The sequence below is a fragment of the Megascapheus bottae genome, chromosome 3 (genome assembly GCF_031878675.1).
Source record: "Megascapheus bottae isolate mThoBot1 chromosome 3, mThoBot2.hap1, whole genome shotgun sequence".
Lineage (NCBI taxonomy): Eukaryota > Metazoa > Chordata > Mammalia > Rodentia > Geomyidae > Megascapheus > Megascapheus bottae.
The window spans coordinates 25,095,437-25,114,385 of record NC_143511.1 but is presented as its reverse complement, the minus strand read 5'-3'; the positions used below and the strand labels follow the sequence as shown (position 1 = coordinate 25,114,385).

Genomic DNA, 18,949 nt, shown 5'->3' with positions numbered 1-18,949 from the left:
TGGCATAATTAAATCATTGCTAAAATGCAGGTTCTGCCCAGGCGCTGGTGGTAGTGCACACCTGTAATCCCAGCTATTCAAGAGGCTGAGTTCTGAGGATCGAGGTTGAAAATCAACCTGGACAGGAAAGGCCATGAGAGTAATATCACCAATTAGCCACCAGAACACTGGAGGTGGAACTGTGGCTCAAAGCAGTAGTGCGGCCAGGCATGGTGGCTCACGTCTGTGATCCTAGCTACCTACCCAGGAGGCTGAGATCTGAGGATCTTGGTTCAAAGCCAGCTCGGGCATTAAAGACCATGAAGCTCTTATCTCTAATTAACCAGTAGGAAAAAAAAAAAAACAAACCAAATCAAACAACAGTAGTATGCTAGCCTTGAACAAAAGAGCTTAGGGACAGTACCCAGGCCCTGAGATCAAGCCCTATGACAGACAGATTCTGTGGGGTTTGGTAGGACTTGAAGGTCTACATACCTAATAAGCTTCCAAGCACTGTGCCTTCCTGGTGAGGTGGGTGGTCCAGTCTATGGACCGCACAGGGAGAAGCAGGAATCCAAAGATAGATGCTTGCTCCATTACAGCCTGCTTACTGTCTCTGTGATCTTGGCTTTGTTAAAGGTCTCTGTGGGGAGAAAGGTAGGTTGTTCTGTGGAGGGGGATCTTTGAACATTCATGCAAAGATCAGAGATTTGTGGGGAAGCCTCATTAATTGGTGAGGCCAATTCTTCTTCCAAGCATTCCATCACTTTCATCCTTCTGAGAAGTTGTCTGACAGCTACAATGTATGACAGTTCTACATAGGGTTGTTTTTGTTGCTGTTGTTTTTTCTTTTTCTTCAGGAGCTGATCTCTTGTGTTGTAAAATATAATTGTGAGTCAGGCATGATCTGGTATTTAAAACCTCAAGGAATTTATTCCCTTCTCCCTGGCCTCCTTTAGTCTGTTTTCTTGTTGTCTGGAAGGATAGAGTTGTGAGTGGGCTTGTTTGGCAAGCTGCATAGTCACTTGATTTGCCAAAACAGCTTCCAAGCAACAATGGGCTCCTGTATTCCAAATTCACTGCCACAGAGGTTGGGAGACCTAGACACATGTCTATAGCTCAGTGCAGGGTCCCCACAAAGCAAATCCCTTCCAGTGCCCATTCACTTTCGTATAGTTCTAAATGAAGAAAGGGGGAAAAAAGTAATTGACACTGCAACACAGAAGCACGAGCATCTGTTGTTTTTTCCTCCCTCCCTCTCTCCCTCCCTCCCTCTCTCCCTCCCTCCCTTCCCCCCCCCCCCCTTTGTACTGGTATTTGAACACAGCTTCATAATGGCCAGGCAAGAACTCTACCACCAAGCCACATTCCCTAGCTTGGTGTTTTTCATTTCAAATTTCAATTCTAACTCACATTACCTGGCATTAATTTGACATATCTGTCAAAACTATTGAAACTCTAAAATACATTTTGCTTGTTTCTACCAAATGTTTTCTTTCCATTATTTTTTTTATAATTTAGAGAATACCTGGTTAGTAGAAGTGGTCGTTATTACTAGGTCTTACACATGTCAAAAAAATCCCTGGACCATAACAATAAGGAAGTTTAAAGCCAGGATTTCTTAGAAATGCAAACCAACTAACAAAGAAAAAAAAACTCCCAAACTGATTGAGTTAAAAAGCAAACCATTGTCATGAAAACAAATTCTCTGGTGCTGATTCCTGTAGAAAAAAAATCCATATTCAGGTCAAAAGCGTAACAAGCCCATCTTGATTCGATAGTCATTTATTTATCTTTGCAAGTAATAATAGAAACGGTGTCCGCTGGGCTCTAATCCGCTGCTTGCTTTGTAGGATGTCCAGATGGCCCAGGTTTTAGTCTTTGCCTACATTTTCTGCTGATCCCTGGAAAAGGAAGTAGCCTCTCGCCTGTTCAAATAAAAACCACTGGTCTTTTACTTATGTTCCTTATGTAGGAAGTTAGGGTATTCTACATAGATGCCCGAGAGAAGCCACATTCTTCCCCTTCACCAAGAGGTGGCATGACCCCGGCCTAAGGAGATGAGCAGGTCTCCCTTCGATCGTGAGAAGGCCCAGGCAGGGGTCAAGAGGGTGCAGCAGGACTTTTTCTTGAGTTTCTTTGCACTGATAGTGAAACAGAATTCCTTGGTTTTTCTTCAGTGGTGACAACCCACAATTATTAGGATAAAACCAGTGTTAATACAAACTATGGAAAGCAGATACCCTTTCAAGTGTATACTAGTTTTCCTAAAACACTTGAAAATAGGAACACCATTTTTTTTTAAAGGTTTTTTTGGCTGGAGGTATGTAACTCAAGAGGTCAAAGACCAAGCCAAAGCAAGCAAGCCAAACAAGTTGGAAGCCCTGAGTTTAAATCTAGATATTGATGAAGTAGAGAGGGGAAGAGGGGTTTCTTGTTCTCCACATGCCTGTAATGCAACCATTCTGAAGGCCCAAGAGGACCAAAAGTTGGAGACTAGCCTAGCCTATATAGTAAGGTTCAATCTAAAAAAATGGGGTCTGGGAATGTGGCTTAGTGGTAGAGTGCTTGCCTAGCATGCATGAAGCCCTGGGTTTGATTCCTCAGTACCACATACACAGAAAAAGCTGGAAGTGGTGCTGTACCTCAAGTGGTAGAGTGTTAGCATTGAGCAAAAGAAGCTGAAGGACAGTGCCTAGGCCCTGAGTTCAAGCCCTAGGACTGGCAAAAAAGCAAAACAAAACAACAACCCAAAACTCCCAAGGATATCTATCTGTTGTCTAACCTGTTGTACATATATTTTTTTTTCACACAGAAGATGAAGCCCCCCCCCCTTTTTTTGTTGTTAGTTGTGGTGCTTGAACTCAGTGCCTGAGCACTGTCTCTGAGCTTTTTCATTCCAGATTTGGACTATACCACTTAAGTCACAGCTCCACTTTCAGCTTTTTGGTGGTTGGTTGGAGATAAGAATCTCATGGACTTTTCTGCACGGGCTGCCTTTGAACCGTGATTGTCAAATCTCAGCCTCCTGAGTAGCTAGTATTAGAGACGTGAGCCATTGTTGCCTGGTTCTAGGCCGGATTTTAACCATACTGTTTTCTCCAGGGTGCAGAATACCACGTTATTATCTTCTCCCTGTGAGTGGGATTGGCACCCTAGCTACAGATCGAGGCAGAAGTATACCCCAAAGCAGAGACCTGGGCCTTTGCACAGTCTGCCTTCCCAGGTATGTGCTTGTCTCTTATCAACCTAGTTATTATGGATGTATACTTTTTCACATCACAGATGTAATCAAGATCACTATGTTTGATGTTCTTGATCTGTACATTTTTGAGGAAAAGCTGATGGTGATATCCCAGTTACCTAAGAACAGAAACACCTTCCCTGCATTTGTGTCTGGATTGATAGGTCTAGCTTGGCACTGCCAATGCTGGGGACAAAGCACATGAAGCACAACCCCTGTGACTCCCGATCCATGCCTGCCAGGTGGCATTGGCATTTGATGATCCTGGTGTCTGGGATTGGAGATAGTTTTTTGGTAGGTCATGTTTGTTCATGTGGAGGAGGTAGTAAGACTTTGTGACAAGGGGGCTGGGAATGTGGGTCAGGGATAGAGTGCTTGCCTAGCATGCATGAAGCCATGGGTTCAATTCCTCAGTGTCACATACACAGAAACAGCCCAAAGTGACGCTGTGGATCAAGTGGTAAAGTACTGGCCTTGAGCAAAAGTAGCTCAGGGACAGGTGCCCAGCCCCTGAGTTCAAGCCCTGTGACCAATAAAGAAAAAGAAAAGCTTGTATAACAAGCTGAGTACTGGTGACTCATACCTGTAATCCTAGTTACTCAGGAGGCCGAGATAAAAGTCTCATGGAAGGGAAGGCGGAAAACAAGATGATTGAGAAGTGGGGGTGGGAAACAAGGACAAAAACATGAGAAAGGGTATCAGTGTGCAAGAAGTAATATACTACTACCTGACAATGTCACTGTAACCTCTCTATACATTATCTTGACAATAAAAAAAAAAAATGGAAAAAGGAAAAAATAAAGGCTCATGGAATTTCCTGCCTGGGTTGGCTTTGAACTGTTGTCCTCACATCTCAACCTCCTGAATAGCTAGGATTACAGGCGTGAACTATCAGTGTACAGTGCCTTTCTTAGAGTCTGCGTAGAGATTATGCAAGACAGATTTGGTTGTTGTTGCTGTGAAAAAAATACTTGACAGAAACAACTGAAGGAAGCTGGATGCTGGTGGCTCACACTTGTAATCTTGGCTACTCAGGAAGCTGAGATCTGAGGATCACAGTTCAAAGCCTGCCTGGGCTTTGAACTGCCTCCTATCTTCAATTAACCACCAGAAAACCAGAAATAGAGCTGTGGCTCAACATGGTAGAGTTCTAGGCTTGAGCAGAAAAGCCCAGGGATAGTACCCAGGCCCTGAGTTCAAGCCAAACAACTAACCAAAAGAAAGAAAGAAAGAAAGAAAGAAAGAAAGAAAGAAAGAAAGAAAGAAAGAAAGAAAGAAAGAAAGAAAGAAAAGAAAAGAAAAGAAAAGAAGGGAGGGAGGGAGGGAGGGGAGGGGAGGGGAGGAGAGGAGAGGAGAGGAGAGGAGAGGAGAGGAGAGGAGAGGAGAGGAGAGGAGAGGAGAGGAGAGGAGAGGAGAGGAGAGGAGAGGGAAGGGAAGGGAAGGGAAGGGAAGGGAAGGAAAGGAAAGGAAAGGAAAGGAAAGGAAAGGAAAGGAAAGGAAAGGAAAGGAAAGGAAAGGAAAGGAAAGGAAAGGAGGCCAGGAGCATAGCCTAGTGGCAGAGTGCTCTCCCAGCATGCACGAAGCCCTCAGTAACACATACATAGAAAAAATGCTGAAAGTGGTGTAGTGGCTGAAGTGGCAGAGTGCTAGTCTTGAGCAAAAAGTGTCCAAGGACAGTGCCCAGGCCCTGAGTTCAAGCCCCAGGACTGGCAAAAAAAAAAAAAAAAAAGAAAAGAAAGAAAGAAAACTGTAGGGGAAGAAGGATTTGTTTTGATTCATAGTTTCAGAAGATGCATGGTTCCAGGCTGTGCTGAGAAGAGCATTATGGTAGTGGAATGAATGGGGAGGTTGGTCACTTCATGGAGGCAGGGAAGGGAAAAGAGAAATTGAAATTGCTTTGCTGGGGGAAGAGGTGTGCCCTGGTGCCCTGGTACAGAACAGAATGGGGTTCTCTGCCCCCCGCAATTTATTGTTGTTTTAGATGTGCTATACAGGGGGTTACCTCTACATACATTTGGAAATAGGTACATTTCTTTCACATAGTGTCATCTGTTCCCTCATTGTCTCCCATTCCCTCTCTCCCATCTCCATCCACCAGTGGCATGGTTATTGTCTTTTGATCCCACCGAATGTGAGTATCTAGAATTCTGTGTATTTTGTCCTATTCCAATGTCTTTTAGATCTAATTTCTGCTGCAGGTGCTTTTAATTTTATTTATTTAATTGGTCATGGGGCTTGAACTGTAGTCCTGAGTATTGCCTACAAGCTCTTTTTGCTCAAGGTTGGTGATCCACCACTTACAGCCACAATGCCACTTGTGGACTAGAGATAAGAGTCTCACAGGCTGTCCTGCCTGGGCTGGCTGGATCCTCCTATCTCAGCCTCCTGAGTCGCTAGGATGACAGGGGTGAGCCACTGGCGCCTGGCAGCTGTGGTCTTCTATCACCTTCTCAGAAGGGCCTGTTAGTAAGTGCAAATAGTCTAACCATGTGTTCCTAGCTCTGAAATGTGTACTTAACTGCATTGACTTGTACATTTACTTGGAAGTGTTTCAGCATCTGGGGTTCAAGCAAAATGAGCAGTTTGTCCTGTCATCGAGATTTTTTTTTTTAAAGATAGCTTTTTTAATGCCCACAGGATAATTTCCTGTTTTCTTCTCTCAGTGTTGAAAGTGAGAGACCACTGTTCTGGATACTAATGTACAAAGACTGTTGCTTTAGCGGTTCAGATATTAGGAATAGTTTGTATGCCATTCAAGTGGCGGAAAAGCACAAGAAGGCCTTTTCTTTTTTGGCTGCACTGGGGTTTGAACTCAGTGCCTTGTATTTGTGAGGTAGATCCACTGTCACTTGAGGCACATCTTCACACGTTTGCTGTCGGTCTTTTGTTTTTTCAGATAGAGCCTTGAGTTTTCTCTCAGTGCCTGTGTTGGACTGATGCCCTCCTACTTGCTCTTCTTGGCTAGCTGGGATTACAAAGGGATACTACCATTCCCAGCTTTTTTTGTTGAGATGGAAGTCTTGCCAACTTCTTGCTGGACTGACCTTAACCTCTGCCTCTGTAACTGGGATTATATGTGTGAGTTTGTCACCTTGTCTGGCCCGTAAGAGGGCTTTCTTCTTAACTTTCTAATGTGTTTGTTCGAGCTCAATGTGTTTTCCAGACAAATAAATCTGAGTGCATGCTTTACGTGTGAAATCAAAACAGACCTTCTAGACTTTTCCTGGAAATCTTTCATGTGCGGACTTTTTTGGTTTGTTTGTTTAGTTTTGGTGTTTTTTATTTTTATTTATTTTTGAGACAGACTCTTGCTATGTAGGTCAGGCTGTCTTGGAACTCTCCATGTATGTAGCTCAGGCTGGCCTCTAACTTGAGATCCTCCAGCTTCAGCCTCCTTTAGTGTTGGCTTAGATATGTTAATATAACACATAGGTGACACTTAAGTTAGGTCCTGAATCATGAGTTTAATATGTCCAAGAGAAGATGACCCAGCTTTCCCGCCTCCTGTCACCGTTCACAGCCAAATGTCTGGAAAAGGGTCTGTGTTCTCATGCACGTAGGCCTCCTACAGCTGGTGCCCTGTGCCCTGAAGATGGCAAGGCAGCACAGCCTGAGGAGTTGAAGTGGGTAGGGCTGTTCCCCTGGCAGTCCTAGTGCTTTGCACTGTTGCCCTTCTTCCCAGTGTGAACCCCAATCCTCAGATCTCATCTTCCTGAGTAGCTAGGATTGCAGATGGGAACCCCTGGCCCCTGGCTGCATTTCACTGTCCTTTTTGCAGTTCTGGAGATCACATGCAAGTCCCCACTCGGCAAGGCTTCTATCACCCAGCTCCTTCTCAAGCCAGAGGTCTCTTTTCCAAAGTGTGGCATTATGTGCTCCCAGGTTTGGTGTTGTTTCTTTCTGGTGTCACTCCTACATTTGAACTCGTGACCTGGGCACACTGTTTCTGAGCTTCTTTTGCTCTTTAGACCTCTACTTGAGCCACAGTTCCACTTACTGACTTTTTGGGGGAGTAGTTTATTAGAGGTAAGATTCTTCACAGAATTTCCTGCCCAGGCTGGCTTTAAACCAGGATCTTCAGATCTCAGCCTCCTGAGTAGCTAGAATTATAGGCATGAGCCTTCGGTGCAAGGCTGAGGATAGGATTTGAGTCTTTTGAAGCTGGGTTTCCATTCTGTATATACCCTTCCTGTACCTGAGGAGGACCTCAGGCAAAAAGCCTCCTCCCTTAGCCTCCTCCCAGCATCCAGGTGGCAGGGAGGGCGCACGTGAGTGAGTGCAGTGCACGGTCCCATGTGTGCATCCTATCAGCAGTGCCAAGCCCTGTTCTTAGTTTGTTGTTGCTGGTTTTTGAATGGAGGTTAGCAGGTCAGCATCTGGTCCTGGGGAGCTCATGGCTTTCATCTGTGCAGTGTAAACACCAGTGCACTAATAAAAGCTACAGTCAGGCCAACACAGCCTCTCTGAGGACCCAGGACATCCTTCCTGTTGGAGAAGAAGAATTCCTCAGGGCTGACAAGCACACTCACACTCACAGGAGCACCTTTCTTCTCTAGATCAGACTCTAAGAGATGCTTCTGGTGCAAAACCCCTGCAATCCTAGAATTCAGGAAGCAGAGACGGCAAGATCACACGTTCCAGGCCAGCCTGTGCTACACATCCAAACTCTGTCAAAAAATGAAAATCTGCACCCCCCTTTCTCCACCCCAACCCCCTACTTGTAGTTACAACTGCTTGGGAGGTAGAAATCAGGAGGGTTGTAATGTGAGGCTATAGATATTAAGTCCCACCCCATCTCAACTAATAAGCTGAAGATGTCAGAGCCATCTGGAGTCCCAACTATATGGCGTCGTAGGGTGGTGGTCCTAGACCAGCTCTCAGCAAAACCATGCGATCCTAATTCACAAATCAACTAAAACAAACAAACCAAAAGTAGGGGTATAGTGTTAAGAGTTAAGTGTTAAAAAGTGTGAAGAGTGCCTGGGTAGGAAGTGTGAGACTCTGAATTCAAACCCTACTACCACCATAGAGAAAAAGCATTTGCTTATTGGCTCCTTCTGATTAGTGTTGGGCTTTGCTCTGGCTCCAGCCCTTGTTCACGAGGCTGAGTACTCTCTTGACCTCTACCTACTGGCTTGGAGGTGTGTACCCTGGAATTCTCCTAAAAGCCAGCTAATCCCGGGGCTTGAACTCAGGGCCTGTGTGCTGTCTCTGAGCTCTTTGTGTTCAAACCTAGTGCTTTACCACACTGAGTGTCTGAAAACTTGTACTGACAATGACCCATCCTCGACAGTGTATTGTTAAGATAATACTAATCAAGTGCAAAAGAGGAACAGAGTAATAGGCCCCTGTGCTTTCTTTGGCCACTGCATCCCTAATGCCCTCTTCAGACTCCCTTCTCCTGACTAGGCCTCCTCACCTTTCAGAGCCCTGTAATGTGTGCTCCAAAAGGCTTTGTTTTCCGGTGAAGGAAACAACCAACTGGATGCCATCCCCTTGCTGTGTCCTGAGAGCACCACTTCCTGACAGCCACTCCTGCAGAGCTGCTTTCTATTTTTGGCAGAAAGGAGAATCTAAGCAGGAAGCTGGTGTAGTAGTGCCTATCTGGAATGCCAGCATGGTGAGGTGGGTGCCAGCCTGGACTACGTAATGAAATCCTTGTCAAAATCGAAAACGACATAAAGTGGGGTCCAGTGGTGCATGGTTCATGCCTATAATCCTAGCTCCTCGGGAGGCTGAGATCTGAAGAGCACTGTGCAAAGCCAGCCCTGACAGGAGAGTCCCTGAAACTCTTATTTTCAACTAATCACCAAAAAGCTAAAAGTGGAGCCATGGCTCAAGTGGTGGAAGAAACCCAGGTTCGTGGGCAAGAGCTTTCCTGCTGAGCATCACCTGGGCCATTATTCAAGATTCTTTTCCTTTCCATAGCATCAAATCAAGCTTTGTTCTTGGTTTCTGTTTTAAATTGAATGCTGTAGTAGGACCTTATTTATGTTACAATTCTTCTGTTCTCTGGGTTTCTCTCCCCCTTGTTGTTGGGGTGCCTGTCTCTTAGTACTAATTTTTCACTCAAGGCCAGTGCTTTACCACTTGAGCCATAGCTCCATTTTCAGGTTTGTTGATTAATTGGAGATAAGAGTGTTCTTATCTTGCCAGCCCTGGCTTTGAGAAGGGCTCATTAGACCTCAGCTTCCCGAGTAGCTCAGATTACAGAGGTGAATCACCAGGACCGGGGTGGTTCTGTTTAGTTTATATGCTTCTAGGTGCCAAATGAGAGCTTCAGAACTGGTTATTCTCTTTGTAATCTTTACAAACCTAGGGAGCTTAGAATTGAACTTAGTTATGTTGCATCTTCCTCTGTAGCCTATCCATATTTGAATGGGAGTATCTCATTTCAGAAATGTATTATTAGGGGCTGGCAGTGTAGGACAGTATAGAGTGCAGGTTTAATATGTTTCGGCTGAGATTCGAGGATCACCGTTCAAAGCCAGTCCAGTCTCGAAAGTCTCTGAGACTCTTATCTCCAATTAACTACCATAAAACTGGAAGTGGTGCTGTGGCTCAAAGTGGGAGAGAGCACTACCCTTGAGCTGAAGAGCTCAGGGACAGCACCCAGGCCCAGAGTTCAAGCCCCACAACTGACAAAAAAATAAAAATTAAAAAAATGAACCAATCAATGATTCATAATCAAGTAAGTACTTCCTTATCTAACCATTTGGTATTTGGGAAGATGGGCATCTAATCACTTTCCCCAAAGAAAAAATTGCTCAAAAGAAAAGTGAAGGGAGTGGCTCTGTGGCTCAGAGTGGTAGAGCTCTAGCCTTTAGGTGAAGAGCTTAGGGATAGCATCCAGGCCCAGAGTTAAGCCCCACCACCGACATAAAAAAAAAATTATGGAGTCAGGAACATGGCCTAGTGGTAGAGTGCTTGCCTAGCATGCATGAAAACCTGGTACCACATACACAGAAAAAGCTGGAAGTGGTGCTGTTGCTCAAGGGGCAGAGCATTAGCCTTGAGCAAGCCCAAGGACAGTGCCCAAATCCTGAGTTCAAGATCCAGGACTGTGGGGGGGGGAGGGAAGTGGGGGGAGAGGAGGAGAGAGGGGAGAGAGTGGGAGAGAGGGAGAAAGGGAGGGAGAGGGGAGAGGGAGAGAGAGATAGAGACAGAGAGAGAGAAAGACAGAGAGAGACAGAGAGCACGAGAGAGCTTTTAAAAACATTGAGCGAGGTGCAAGTGGCTCAATCCTATAGTCCTAGCTACTCTTGGTGTCTGAATCCTGAAGATTGCAGCCTGGGAAGACCCATCCTCAAAACTCTTATGTCCAATTCTCCAATTAATCAGCAAAATAATTGGGAGGAGTGGGGAGTTTATGGCTCAAGTGATTACAAGTATGAGCCTCGAGCCAGCGTTGCTGAGCTTGTATTGTGCTTTTCTGTGATGCTTTGCTACGTAAGTTGATTAACTAGTCCTCCATCACTGGACCTTAATGGTTTCCATCATGATTAGGATGAAGTATCTAGTGACCTGCTGCCTGATAAGCAATCACCCCCTGTAATCTAACCTCCAGACCCTTCTTTCTTTTAGATCAGCTCTGACCAAAAGAAGCAGGGATCTCTTATGAGCAGTTAGGAATATATTCTGTTCTTAACTTACTCAAAGTTTCACATTCTTAGTCAAAGTTCACATCCTTCTTTAATCTTATCCCCCATGGCTCTTGGCCCATACTTCTCCAGAATTCCCCTCCCCTCCTTTCCTTCATGGCATTGCCTCCATTATTAACTGTCAGTATTGGCATTCTAGGGATTGGAGATGAGGCTCAGTTGTGATAGAGTGCTAGCCAATGAGCAAAAGTATTAGGTAGTAAGTTTGAGTTCTAATCTTGGACCTAAAAAATAAGTATTGGCATTCTAATTGAGCCCTGTCTTGGATTCTCTCGACCCTTCAGTGACATGGCGTCTCTAGATTGCCCCATCCCTTCTCAAGCTTCAACTTTCGTGACATGTGTACGATCTCCACATCCCTCTACCGTTCATGTCTCACGTAGAAGGTTGATGAGTGTTATATTACCTCACACCTCCACCTGAATGATGCATAGTCATTGGACGGCTGCCCCTAGCTAGTCATGCTTCTGCTCCCACTCCTGTATTCTCTATTTTGGTTAAAGGCAGTGTCATCTGCTCTCAGGAACCTGAGAGTTGCTCTGGGCTCTTTTCCCTTGTGGCTCCCCTTACCTAATCAGTCAAGTCATCAGCCTGCTAATCCACTTCCTTTATAGTTTCTCTTGAATCTGGTTCTCTCTTGTCTGACTTTGTTCGCCTTCCCCTCTTCCCTGTATCCCCACAGAAAGGCAGCTTTTGTGGAATCAATTCTTACCGAAACCACTCCCCCGCTCCCCCAACCAACTGCTAAATCTATCTTGAAAAAAATAAATAAAACAAAGCTGACCAGAGATCTGTAGAAAAATGCCAATCTAATCTCACTTCTGTGGGAACAGAACCTGCTCGCTTGGGCAAGTGCACCTCGGGCCATGACTTCATTCCTTGTTTTTCTACGTGCTCTTCCCTTCTCCAGGAAGGCTTTCTCCCTTCTTTCTGCATCACAAACACACTCCTTAAATGTACACACTATTGCTGGGAAGGCTTCTCTAGACCCAGTAGGGGTAAGAAACCAGTAGGTAGCCCCAAGAACTCCCAGATGACCTGTGTTTACTGGGAATCTCAGCACTTCAGTTTTCTTACTTGCCCATCTACTGCTTGGCTTGTATATTTTATTGAGAGGGGGTGATTGGCCCTGGTGATTAATACTAATAAGAGTGCAGAAGTGTTTCTCTTTTAAAAATTGTGTTACTAGCACTGGGCTTGAATTCAGGGTCTCATGCTTTTGCCTGGCTTTTTTTTTGCCCCAGGTTGGAGCTCCACCACTTGAGCTGTGCCTCCATCCCTGCTTTTTGCTGGTTATTAGAGATAAGAGTCTTAAGGACTTTTCTCCTGGGGCTGGCTTCAAATTGGGATCCTCAGATCTGAATTTCTTGAATAGCTAGCATTAGAAGCATAACCATCTACACCTGGCTTAAGAAGGCGGTTTGAAATGTACAACTCTATGTTGAATTACTATAGACTAATCAATTGTTTCTCCAAAGAGCTGTGTTGATTTAGAACCAGGCCACTGTAATACCAGTACAGAAGCTGAAGCAGGAGGATCAGGAGTTCCAGGCCAGCTTGTGCTGGTATTTCTATTTCTATTTCAACATATTCTGAGTATATGTTGGTTGGTTTTATACTGGGTGGGAAGTTTTGGGGTTTCCTATTTCTTTTCTTTTTAGAAGAAAACCAATTTAAAAAGAAAATAATAAAAGAAAAAAAATCCTAGCTACTTAGGAGACTGAGGTCTGAAGATCACAGTTTCAAGCCAGCAAGGGCAAGAAAGTCCATAAGACTCTTGTCTCTAATTAATCACAGAAAAAGCCACAAGTGGTACAGCACTATCCTTGAGCAAAAAGGAGCGCATGAAACAGTGCCCAGGTGTCTGCACTCAGGACCATGCTATCAGCAATGCCAGTGCATTAATTAAATCAGGCTTTCTAACAAGTCATTATTCAATGTTTACTGTCAGGTGTTGGGCCAGAAGGTGGTGTATACATTTGGTCACCTGTGCAGTCAATAATGATAAGAATAGGCCTGGTAGTCTTAGCCCATGGAGACTTCTACCATGACAGAGAAGTTGAGTTTTCCCTTCTTCCCTCCCCTGTGGGTGGCAAGTGACTATCATCATCTTTGATAGCTCAACTCTAGAGAGAAAAGGGCCATCATTCAGCAGATGTAATTGCTACATTCTGCATCTTTTCTTCCTCTTTAAACACTAGTGGTGTAAACTCACGTCACTTAGGTGTGACTGGCTCCCAAATGCTATTATTATAAATCAGCACCTCCTCATTTGGGGAGGCATTAAAAAAAAAAAATAGGTGCTTAGACCAGGAGAGTGACATTTCCATACAACCCCAGTGCCTTGGTGTAGACTTGAAGTTCCAGGACAGGAATTTAAACCCTCCTCTCCTTCCCCCCCACAAAGGAGCCAGGAGGGAGCCATCCAGGAAGGCTATTCCATGTGAGGAACTTGTTTTTTCCACACGAACTGCCAAGCTTGCTCTGATTAGGCAGGAAGTGAAGCAACTTTTCTTCCCAGTCTGCCAAGCATCTGAATCTCATCGGGGAGGGGTGGTAACCTCCAGACCTGTCTTACCTTTTTACCTCTGACCTCGTAACTCAGGAATGGTGGCCCAGGTGTGCTTTATTTTTTAAAAATTCAAGCTGAGGAGAAAGCTTTTCTAAGGCCCCTCTCGGATCGCCCACCGCGTTCTGAGTCGGTGTGTCTAGTTCCACCCTCCTAGGTTCGAATGAGAACATTATCAGCACCTAGGCGATTCTGAAAGGGAGAAATGGGCCGGTAGAATGAGATGGATGCCATCGGAGAAGGTATAAGCAGATGACCGGGGGGGGGGGGGGCGGGTAGAGACGATTTTATTTTACTCTTTTATGGCAGTGGTTTGGCATGGTGGGCCAAGTGGTAACCTGGCAGACGCTGTCCTGGAAAGTCCTGTTTAAAATATTTAATCTGGATTAAGTTATACCCTCAAAGAGTTGTAAGCAGCGGTGGCGCTGAGAATTTGGGGGGGGGGGGGAATGCAGTGCCTTGGAGAGGAATGGAAAAACTCTTCGTGGGGGGATGGTTTCCCCAGTTTCCCGTGTGAAAGCCACGCGGTATTCTCCCAAGCGGTGCCCACGGCGGCCCCCGGGGGTGGTGGCGGGGAAGCCCGGGGACCGAGGCCAGCGCGCCGGGCTGCGCGGCTGGCGCGCTCCGGTGCGCGGTGCGGGGGCGCGCGGGGGGCGCCTTCCCCGTAGGACTTCGGAGCGAACCACGGTGCCAGCCCTGGATGTGTGTGTGCGTGTGTGTGTGTGTGTGCGTGTGTGCGCGCGCGCGCGCGCGCGCGCAGGCGGGGCGTCTCACAACCCTCAGGCCTGGGGCGGTAGGGGGGAACCCAAGAGGCCTCCAGCCCTGCGTCTGCTCCCAGTTGTGGATTCATGAATGAAGAGAACCCTCGTGGGAACCTCCGCTGTGGGGGGCGGGGAGGCGTGGGTGACAGCAAGATCCTCCCCTTCTCCCCCCACCCCCGCATGGGTGACAATGGTGGCGCCCCAAGAGTTTTCCCGGGCCGCCGGGCGGGCGCGGAGGCGGGGCGCCGCGGGAGGAGGGACCAAAGGGCGGCTGCGGCCCCGCCTTCCGCGCGGAGGTGCCGGCGGCGGCCGCGGGTGCGGGAGGGAGACCGCCAGCCGGGGCGGGAGGAGGAGGAGGAGCAGCGGCGCCCGCGTCCGAGATGCGGGTGCGGGGAGACCGCGGGTTCGGACCCCGGAGGGACCTGTCAGGATGGCCCCGTGTGAGTGTCCACCCCCGCCCGCCGGGGTTCGCCGGGAACCGGGAGGCGAGCGCAGGAGCGAGCGCCAGGCTCCTGGCGTCTCCCTGGGGTGTTCGGGAACACCGGGGCGGGGGGGAGCGGCGAGTCTCCCTCTGGGTGCGGAATAGATTCCCCCCCGACCGCAGTGATGGCTTCTGCGCCCTGTTTCTCTCCCTCTGGTGCCCCTTCCTCGGTGCGGGTGTGCGTGTGGGGGGCACTGGGGGTGGAGGTAGGTCACACGTGTGTGTGTGTGTGTGTGTGTGTGTGTGTGTGTGTGTGTGTGTGTGTGTGTGTGTGTGTGTTGGGGGGGGGAGGTCTGTGTCTGAATTCCTGCCCGGAATGTCTTGCTACTGTGTCTGTCGTCCGCTCGGCGAGACTGTTTCAGACCACACGGGTGCAGAATACAAAGTTACTGGCGTGTGTGAAGGAGAGAAGCAGACAGCAGGTTGAGGGTCGTCTGTTTCTTCCTCCTCCTCCTCCCCCTCCTCTTCCTCCTTCATTTCTTCTCTTCCCCTTCCCCTCCTCCCCCTCCTCTTCTTCCTCCTCCTCTCTTCTCCCCCCACCCCCTCTTTCTGCCTCAGCAGTGTAAGTCAAGCTATTTCTCAGTAGGGAATGGAGTTGAGAGTCTGGGAGCAACTCCAGCCAGAGAGTAGATGAATGCTTAGTACTTGGCCATTCACTTACCTGTCACCAGTTTGTTTTGTCTTTTCATATTTGTCACGTTTCTACTTTTACCAGCCGTGTATTTCCAGTTATAAATAATCAGGGATTTCAGCGGCAGGGTTTGGACAGTCTTGAGAGGTGGAGGGCTGGGGAGTGCCGCTCTCAGCACTGAGTAATGGCAGACAGCCTCCCACCTCCTCTCTGCTCTCAGTTCTCAGGAAGAGCCGCTTCCCGGTGGAGCCAGCTGTCTGGCCTGAGTAATAAGGCTTGTGGTTTTCCTAAGTTTCCAGAGAGGTTCCTCAGCTCACAGAGGCGGCCTGGCCAGCACACTTCGTCCCACACTCGACTCTCCCCCCAGGGAGCCCAGCAGGGAGGGAAGAGGCCTCTGGGCTTCAGCTCTCTGGGTGGTCAGGGTTGATGCTCTCTTTGGGAAAACAGGTTTACCTTTGTCCCCCAGTCCTTAGGTAACATTCCTCCACTGAGCATATCCAGATGGTTTACACTGAGGAAATAGTAGCAATTGCATTTGTGGCCAGGTGCCTTGGTGCCTTTTAATATCTCGACTAGCAGAAATGGCATTGGTTTATTGCATTCGGTTTGTTTAGACCTCTCCACCATAGTATGTGGAATAAAAGCCTGGACCACAGTCTTGTTAGGGGAGCAAACCAGCAGTGAAGAGACCTGTGAGAACTTTTTACATATACAACACAGGGTGTTGCTGTAGTTTCCTGGCTGTGGGAAGGGCGGGGGGGGGGGGGGGGGGGGGGGGGGGGGGGGAGAGGGAGGGAGGGAGGTTGTTACCTCGGCAACAATGGCTTTTGAGATGCTTTTTGAGTTTTGTTCAGATCCACCACCGAAGAGTGATGAAGGGGGAATTTTTTTTTCCCCTCCTGAAGTGTGACTATAACTCTGTGTGTGTGTGTGTGTGTGTGTGTGTGTGTGTGTGTCTGTGTGTGTGTCTGTCCATCCGTCCAGAGCTCTCACACATAACTTTTGTACTTTATGCCCAGCTCTAGGCAGTCACCATCTCAGTACCACTGAGTAAATACTTAATACCTGAATATCTCATCTTAACTGCCAGTCACTTTGTATACTGGGTATACAAAATTGAGTAAGACACAGTTTCTACCTTGGAGTCTGAGTGACCTGAAGCTTTTCCACTTCTGTTTTCAATTCAGGTCTCTGTTGGGATTCCTAGGACCGAGGGAGGGAAGGAGTGTTTAATTCTGATGCAACCTCTGCAATTCGGAAGTACAACAAAGGGTGGGGTGTCACTGGTTGCCTCCCAAAGTTAGGAGCTCTAGCAGCCTAGGGCTAGAGTGGGTGACTAGTGAATAGTAGTTTGTCTTAGAACCCCAAAACACTGAAGAAAGCAGTAAACACATTGTAAGTATGGCATTTGGAGTGGACTAGGGAGGTTGAGTTTTAACAGTTAATGGTAACAGGTGCAAAATACTTGGAAATGGGAAAAAAAATGGAGAAGAGAGTTGTCCAGGCTTTGAGTGCCTGTTACAGAATTTGGGGAGAGAAGGGACAATCACATTAACTATTAGTCTTGACTTTTTCTAGTGAACAAGCTTCTCCAGTGCGAATTCCACTCCAGTCCCTACACAGTAAATGTTACTATTTTTGAGGCAGGCATAGGCTTAAGACCAAATAAATTTTTATATCATCCCTTGGGGAATTTCTTTTGCAATGACTTCTGCCTACATTTATTTAACTTTTGATCTAGTTCTTTGCACATTGACAGAAGGTTACAGCCAACTTTCATTTGACTCCAGGGCCAGGGTGAGAACTTTGTGAATTCGTCCCTAGGCAAAGGGAGGCCATAAAATTCCCCTCATTAATTCTGGGTTTAGCCCAGGCTTTTGTTTGTTTGTTTGTTTTGTTTCTTTTCTTTTTCTCCCCTGCCCCCTCTTTGAAAGTTGTCTGTTTTTTGGGTTTTTGTTGTTGTTGTTGTTGTTGTGTTGTTGTTTTTGAGACTTGAAGTTCTTGAAATTAGGTGGGGCCACTTGTAGGTCACTCTGTATAATTGTTTGTAGTTCAGTAGTTTAAAAAGTCAGAAATTTGGCCAGGGTGTGTCATGAGGTGTGGGTAGGGTGGGGGAGTGTGGAGCTAAGAATTAGGAAGGGTTGTTAGTCACCGAACTTTCCACATACCTCCACCAAGGCTGTGAGCCAGTAGGCAAGGCTTTGCTTATTATCTAAAACAAGCCCCATTAATGAGTTATGGCTACAGATTAAAAATTCACTCGTTTAAGAGCTGACTCCTAAGAAGAGGCATTGTTGATCAGAATGGCCTCTGCCCAGTCGGCTTTGGTGCATGCTAGGCAAACACTTTACCAGTAGGCCAAACTCCCAGTCCCTAATTTTATTTTGATTGGACATGCATTGATCTGTAGAAAATGTTTTTCTTTTTTTTGTCATGAGGCTTGAACTCTAGGCCTGGGCACTGTCCCTGAGCTCTTCACCTCAAGGCTACCACTTTGAACCACTGCACCACTTCTGGTTTTCTGATGGTTACTTGGAGTTAAGAGTCTCATAGACTTTTGTGCCTGGGGGGCTGGCTTTGAACCATGATCCTCAGAGCCTCCTGAGTAGCTGGGATTACTGCATGAGCCACTGAAGTCCTGCTAGAAAAAGGTTTATTTATTTTTTACTTTTACTTTTTTTTTTTTTTGCCAGTCCTGGGGCTTGAACTCAGGGCCTGCGCACTGTCCTTGAGCTTTTTCAAGGCTAGTGCTCTACCACTTGAACCACAGCACCACTTCCAGCTTTTTACTGTGTATGTGTATCGAGGAATCAAACCGAGGACTTTGTGCATGCTAAGGCAAGCACTCTACCAGTAGGGCAAACTCCTGGTACCATGTCTTAAAAGCATTTACTGATTTTACCTGTGTTTATGTGAATGTAAACTTTAGGGTTTTTTTGTTTTGTTTGTTTTTGTTTCTGGTTTTTTTTTTTTTTTTTTTTTTGCCATTCCTGGGGCTTGAACTCAGGGCCTGAGCACTTTCCTTGGGCTTTCTCAAGGTCTAATGCTCTACCACGTAAGCCAATACCACCACTTCCAGCTTTTTCTATGTTTGTGATACCAAGGAATCGAAACCCTGGTCTTTGTGCATGCTAGGGAAGGACTCTTACAACTAGGACAAACTCCTGGCCCTGAATGTAAAATTTTATAATCCATCACTGTAGTTATTACTACTTCCATTGTACATTTTAATCAACCATATTAAATGTATGCATTACATGCCCAGGGAAAATAACATTGTGTGTGCAAACTTTAATAACAGTATGCCTCAGTCTGTAGACACCCTGTGTAATTCTGGGACCGAATATGCTAGTATATAAGTTAGCGTTGTTTGGAGGGAATTATATGCAGTGCATTGTGGGAAAGGAACAATTGGGTAAGTTGTTCTGGCCTAGGAGGTAACAGTTACTAGGCCATATTGATAATAATGGTTTAAATCCAGTTATATTTAGGCCTTTGTACTGAAGAGGTGTGAGAATGTTACAGATAGTTTAGATTTGGTCCCTGGAATTGAAGATGATCTGGGAAGTAATGTTTCCCTAATACTTATGGGAATCTGTGAACCCCTCCCAGAACATGGAGTT

General features: G+C 46.5%; 1 protein-coding gene across 2 annotated transcripts in view; it reads left to right on the top strand.

Annotated features, from left to right (window-relative positions):
- Positions 1 to 3,147: 3,147 nt before the first annotated feature.
- The window catches only part of Tjp2 (tight junction protein 2), an 84,358-nt gene continuing 68,556 nt past the window's right edge, over positions 3,148 to 18,949 (top strand). The window contains exon 1 of one of the 2 annotated variants that reach the window (XM_090329675.1): positions 3,148 to 3,205. Coding sequence is in view for 1 of the 2 variants with exons in the window: in XM_090329674.1 (XP_090185800.1) it covers positions 14,595 to 14,654 (60 nt within the window). In the remaining variant the exon portion in view is untranslated. Of the gene's footprint in view, positions 3,206 to 14,513; positions 14,655 to 18,949 lie in introns of those variants that run through there. The other variant, XM_090329674.1, reaches the window with a different exon arrangement.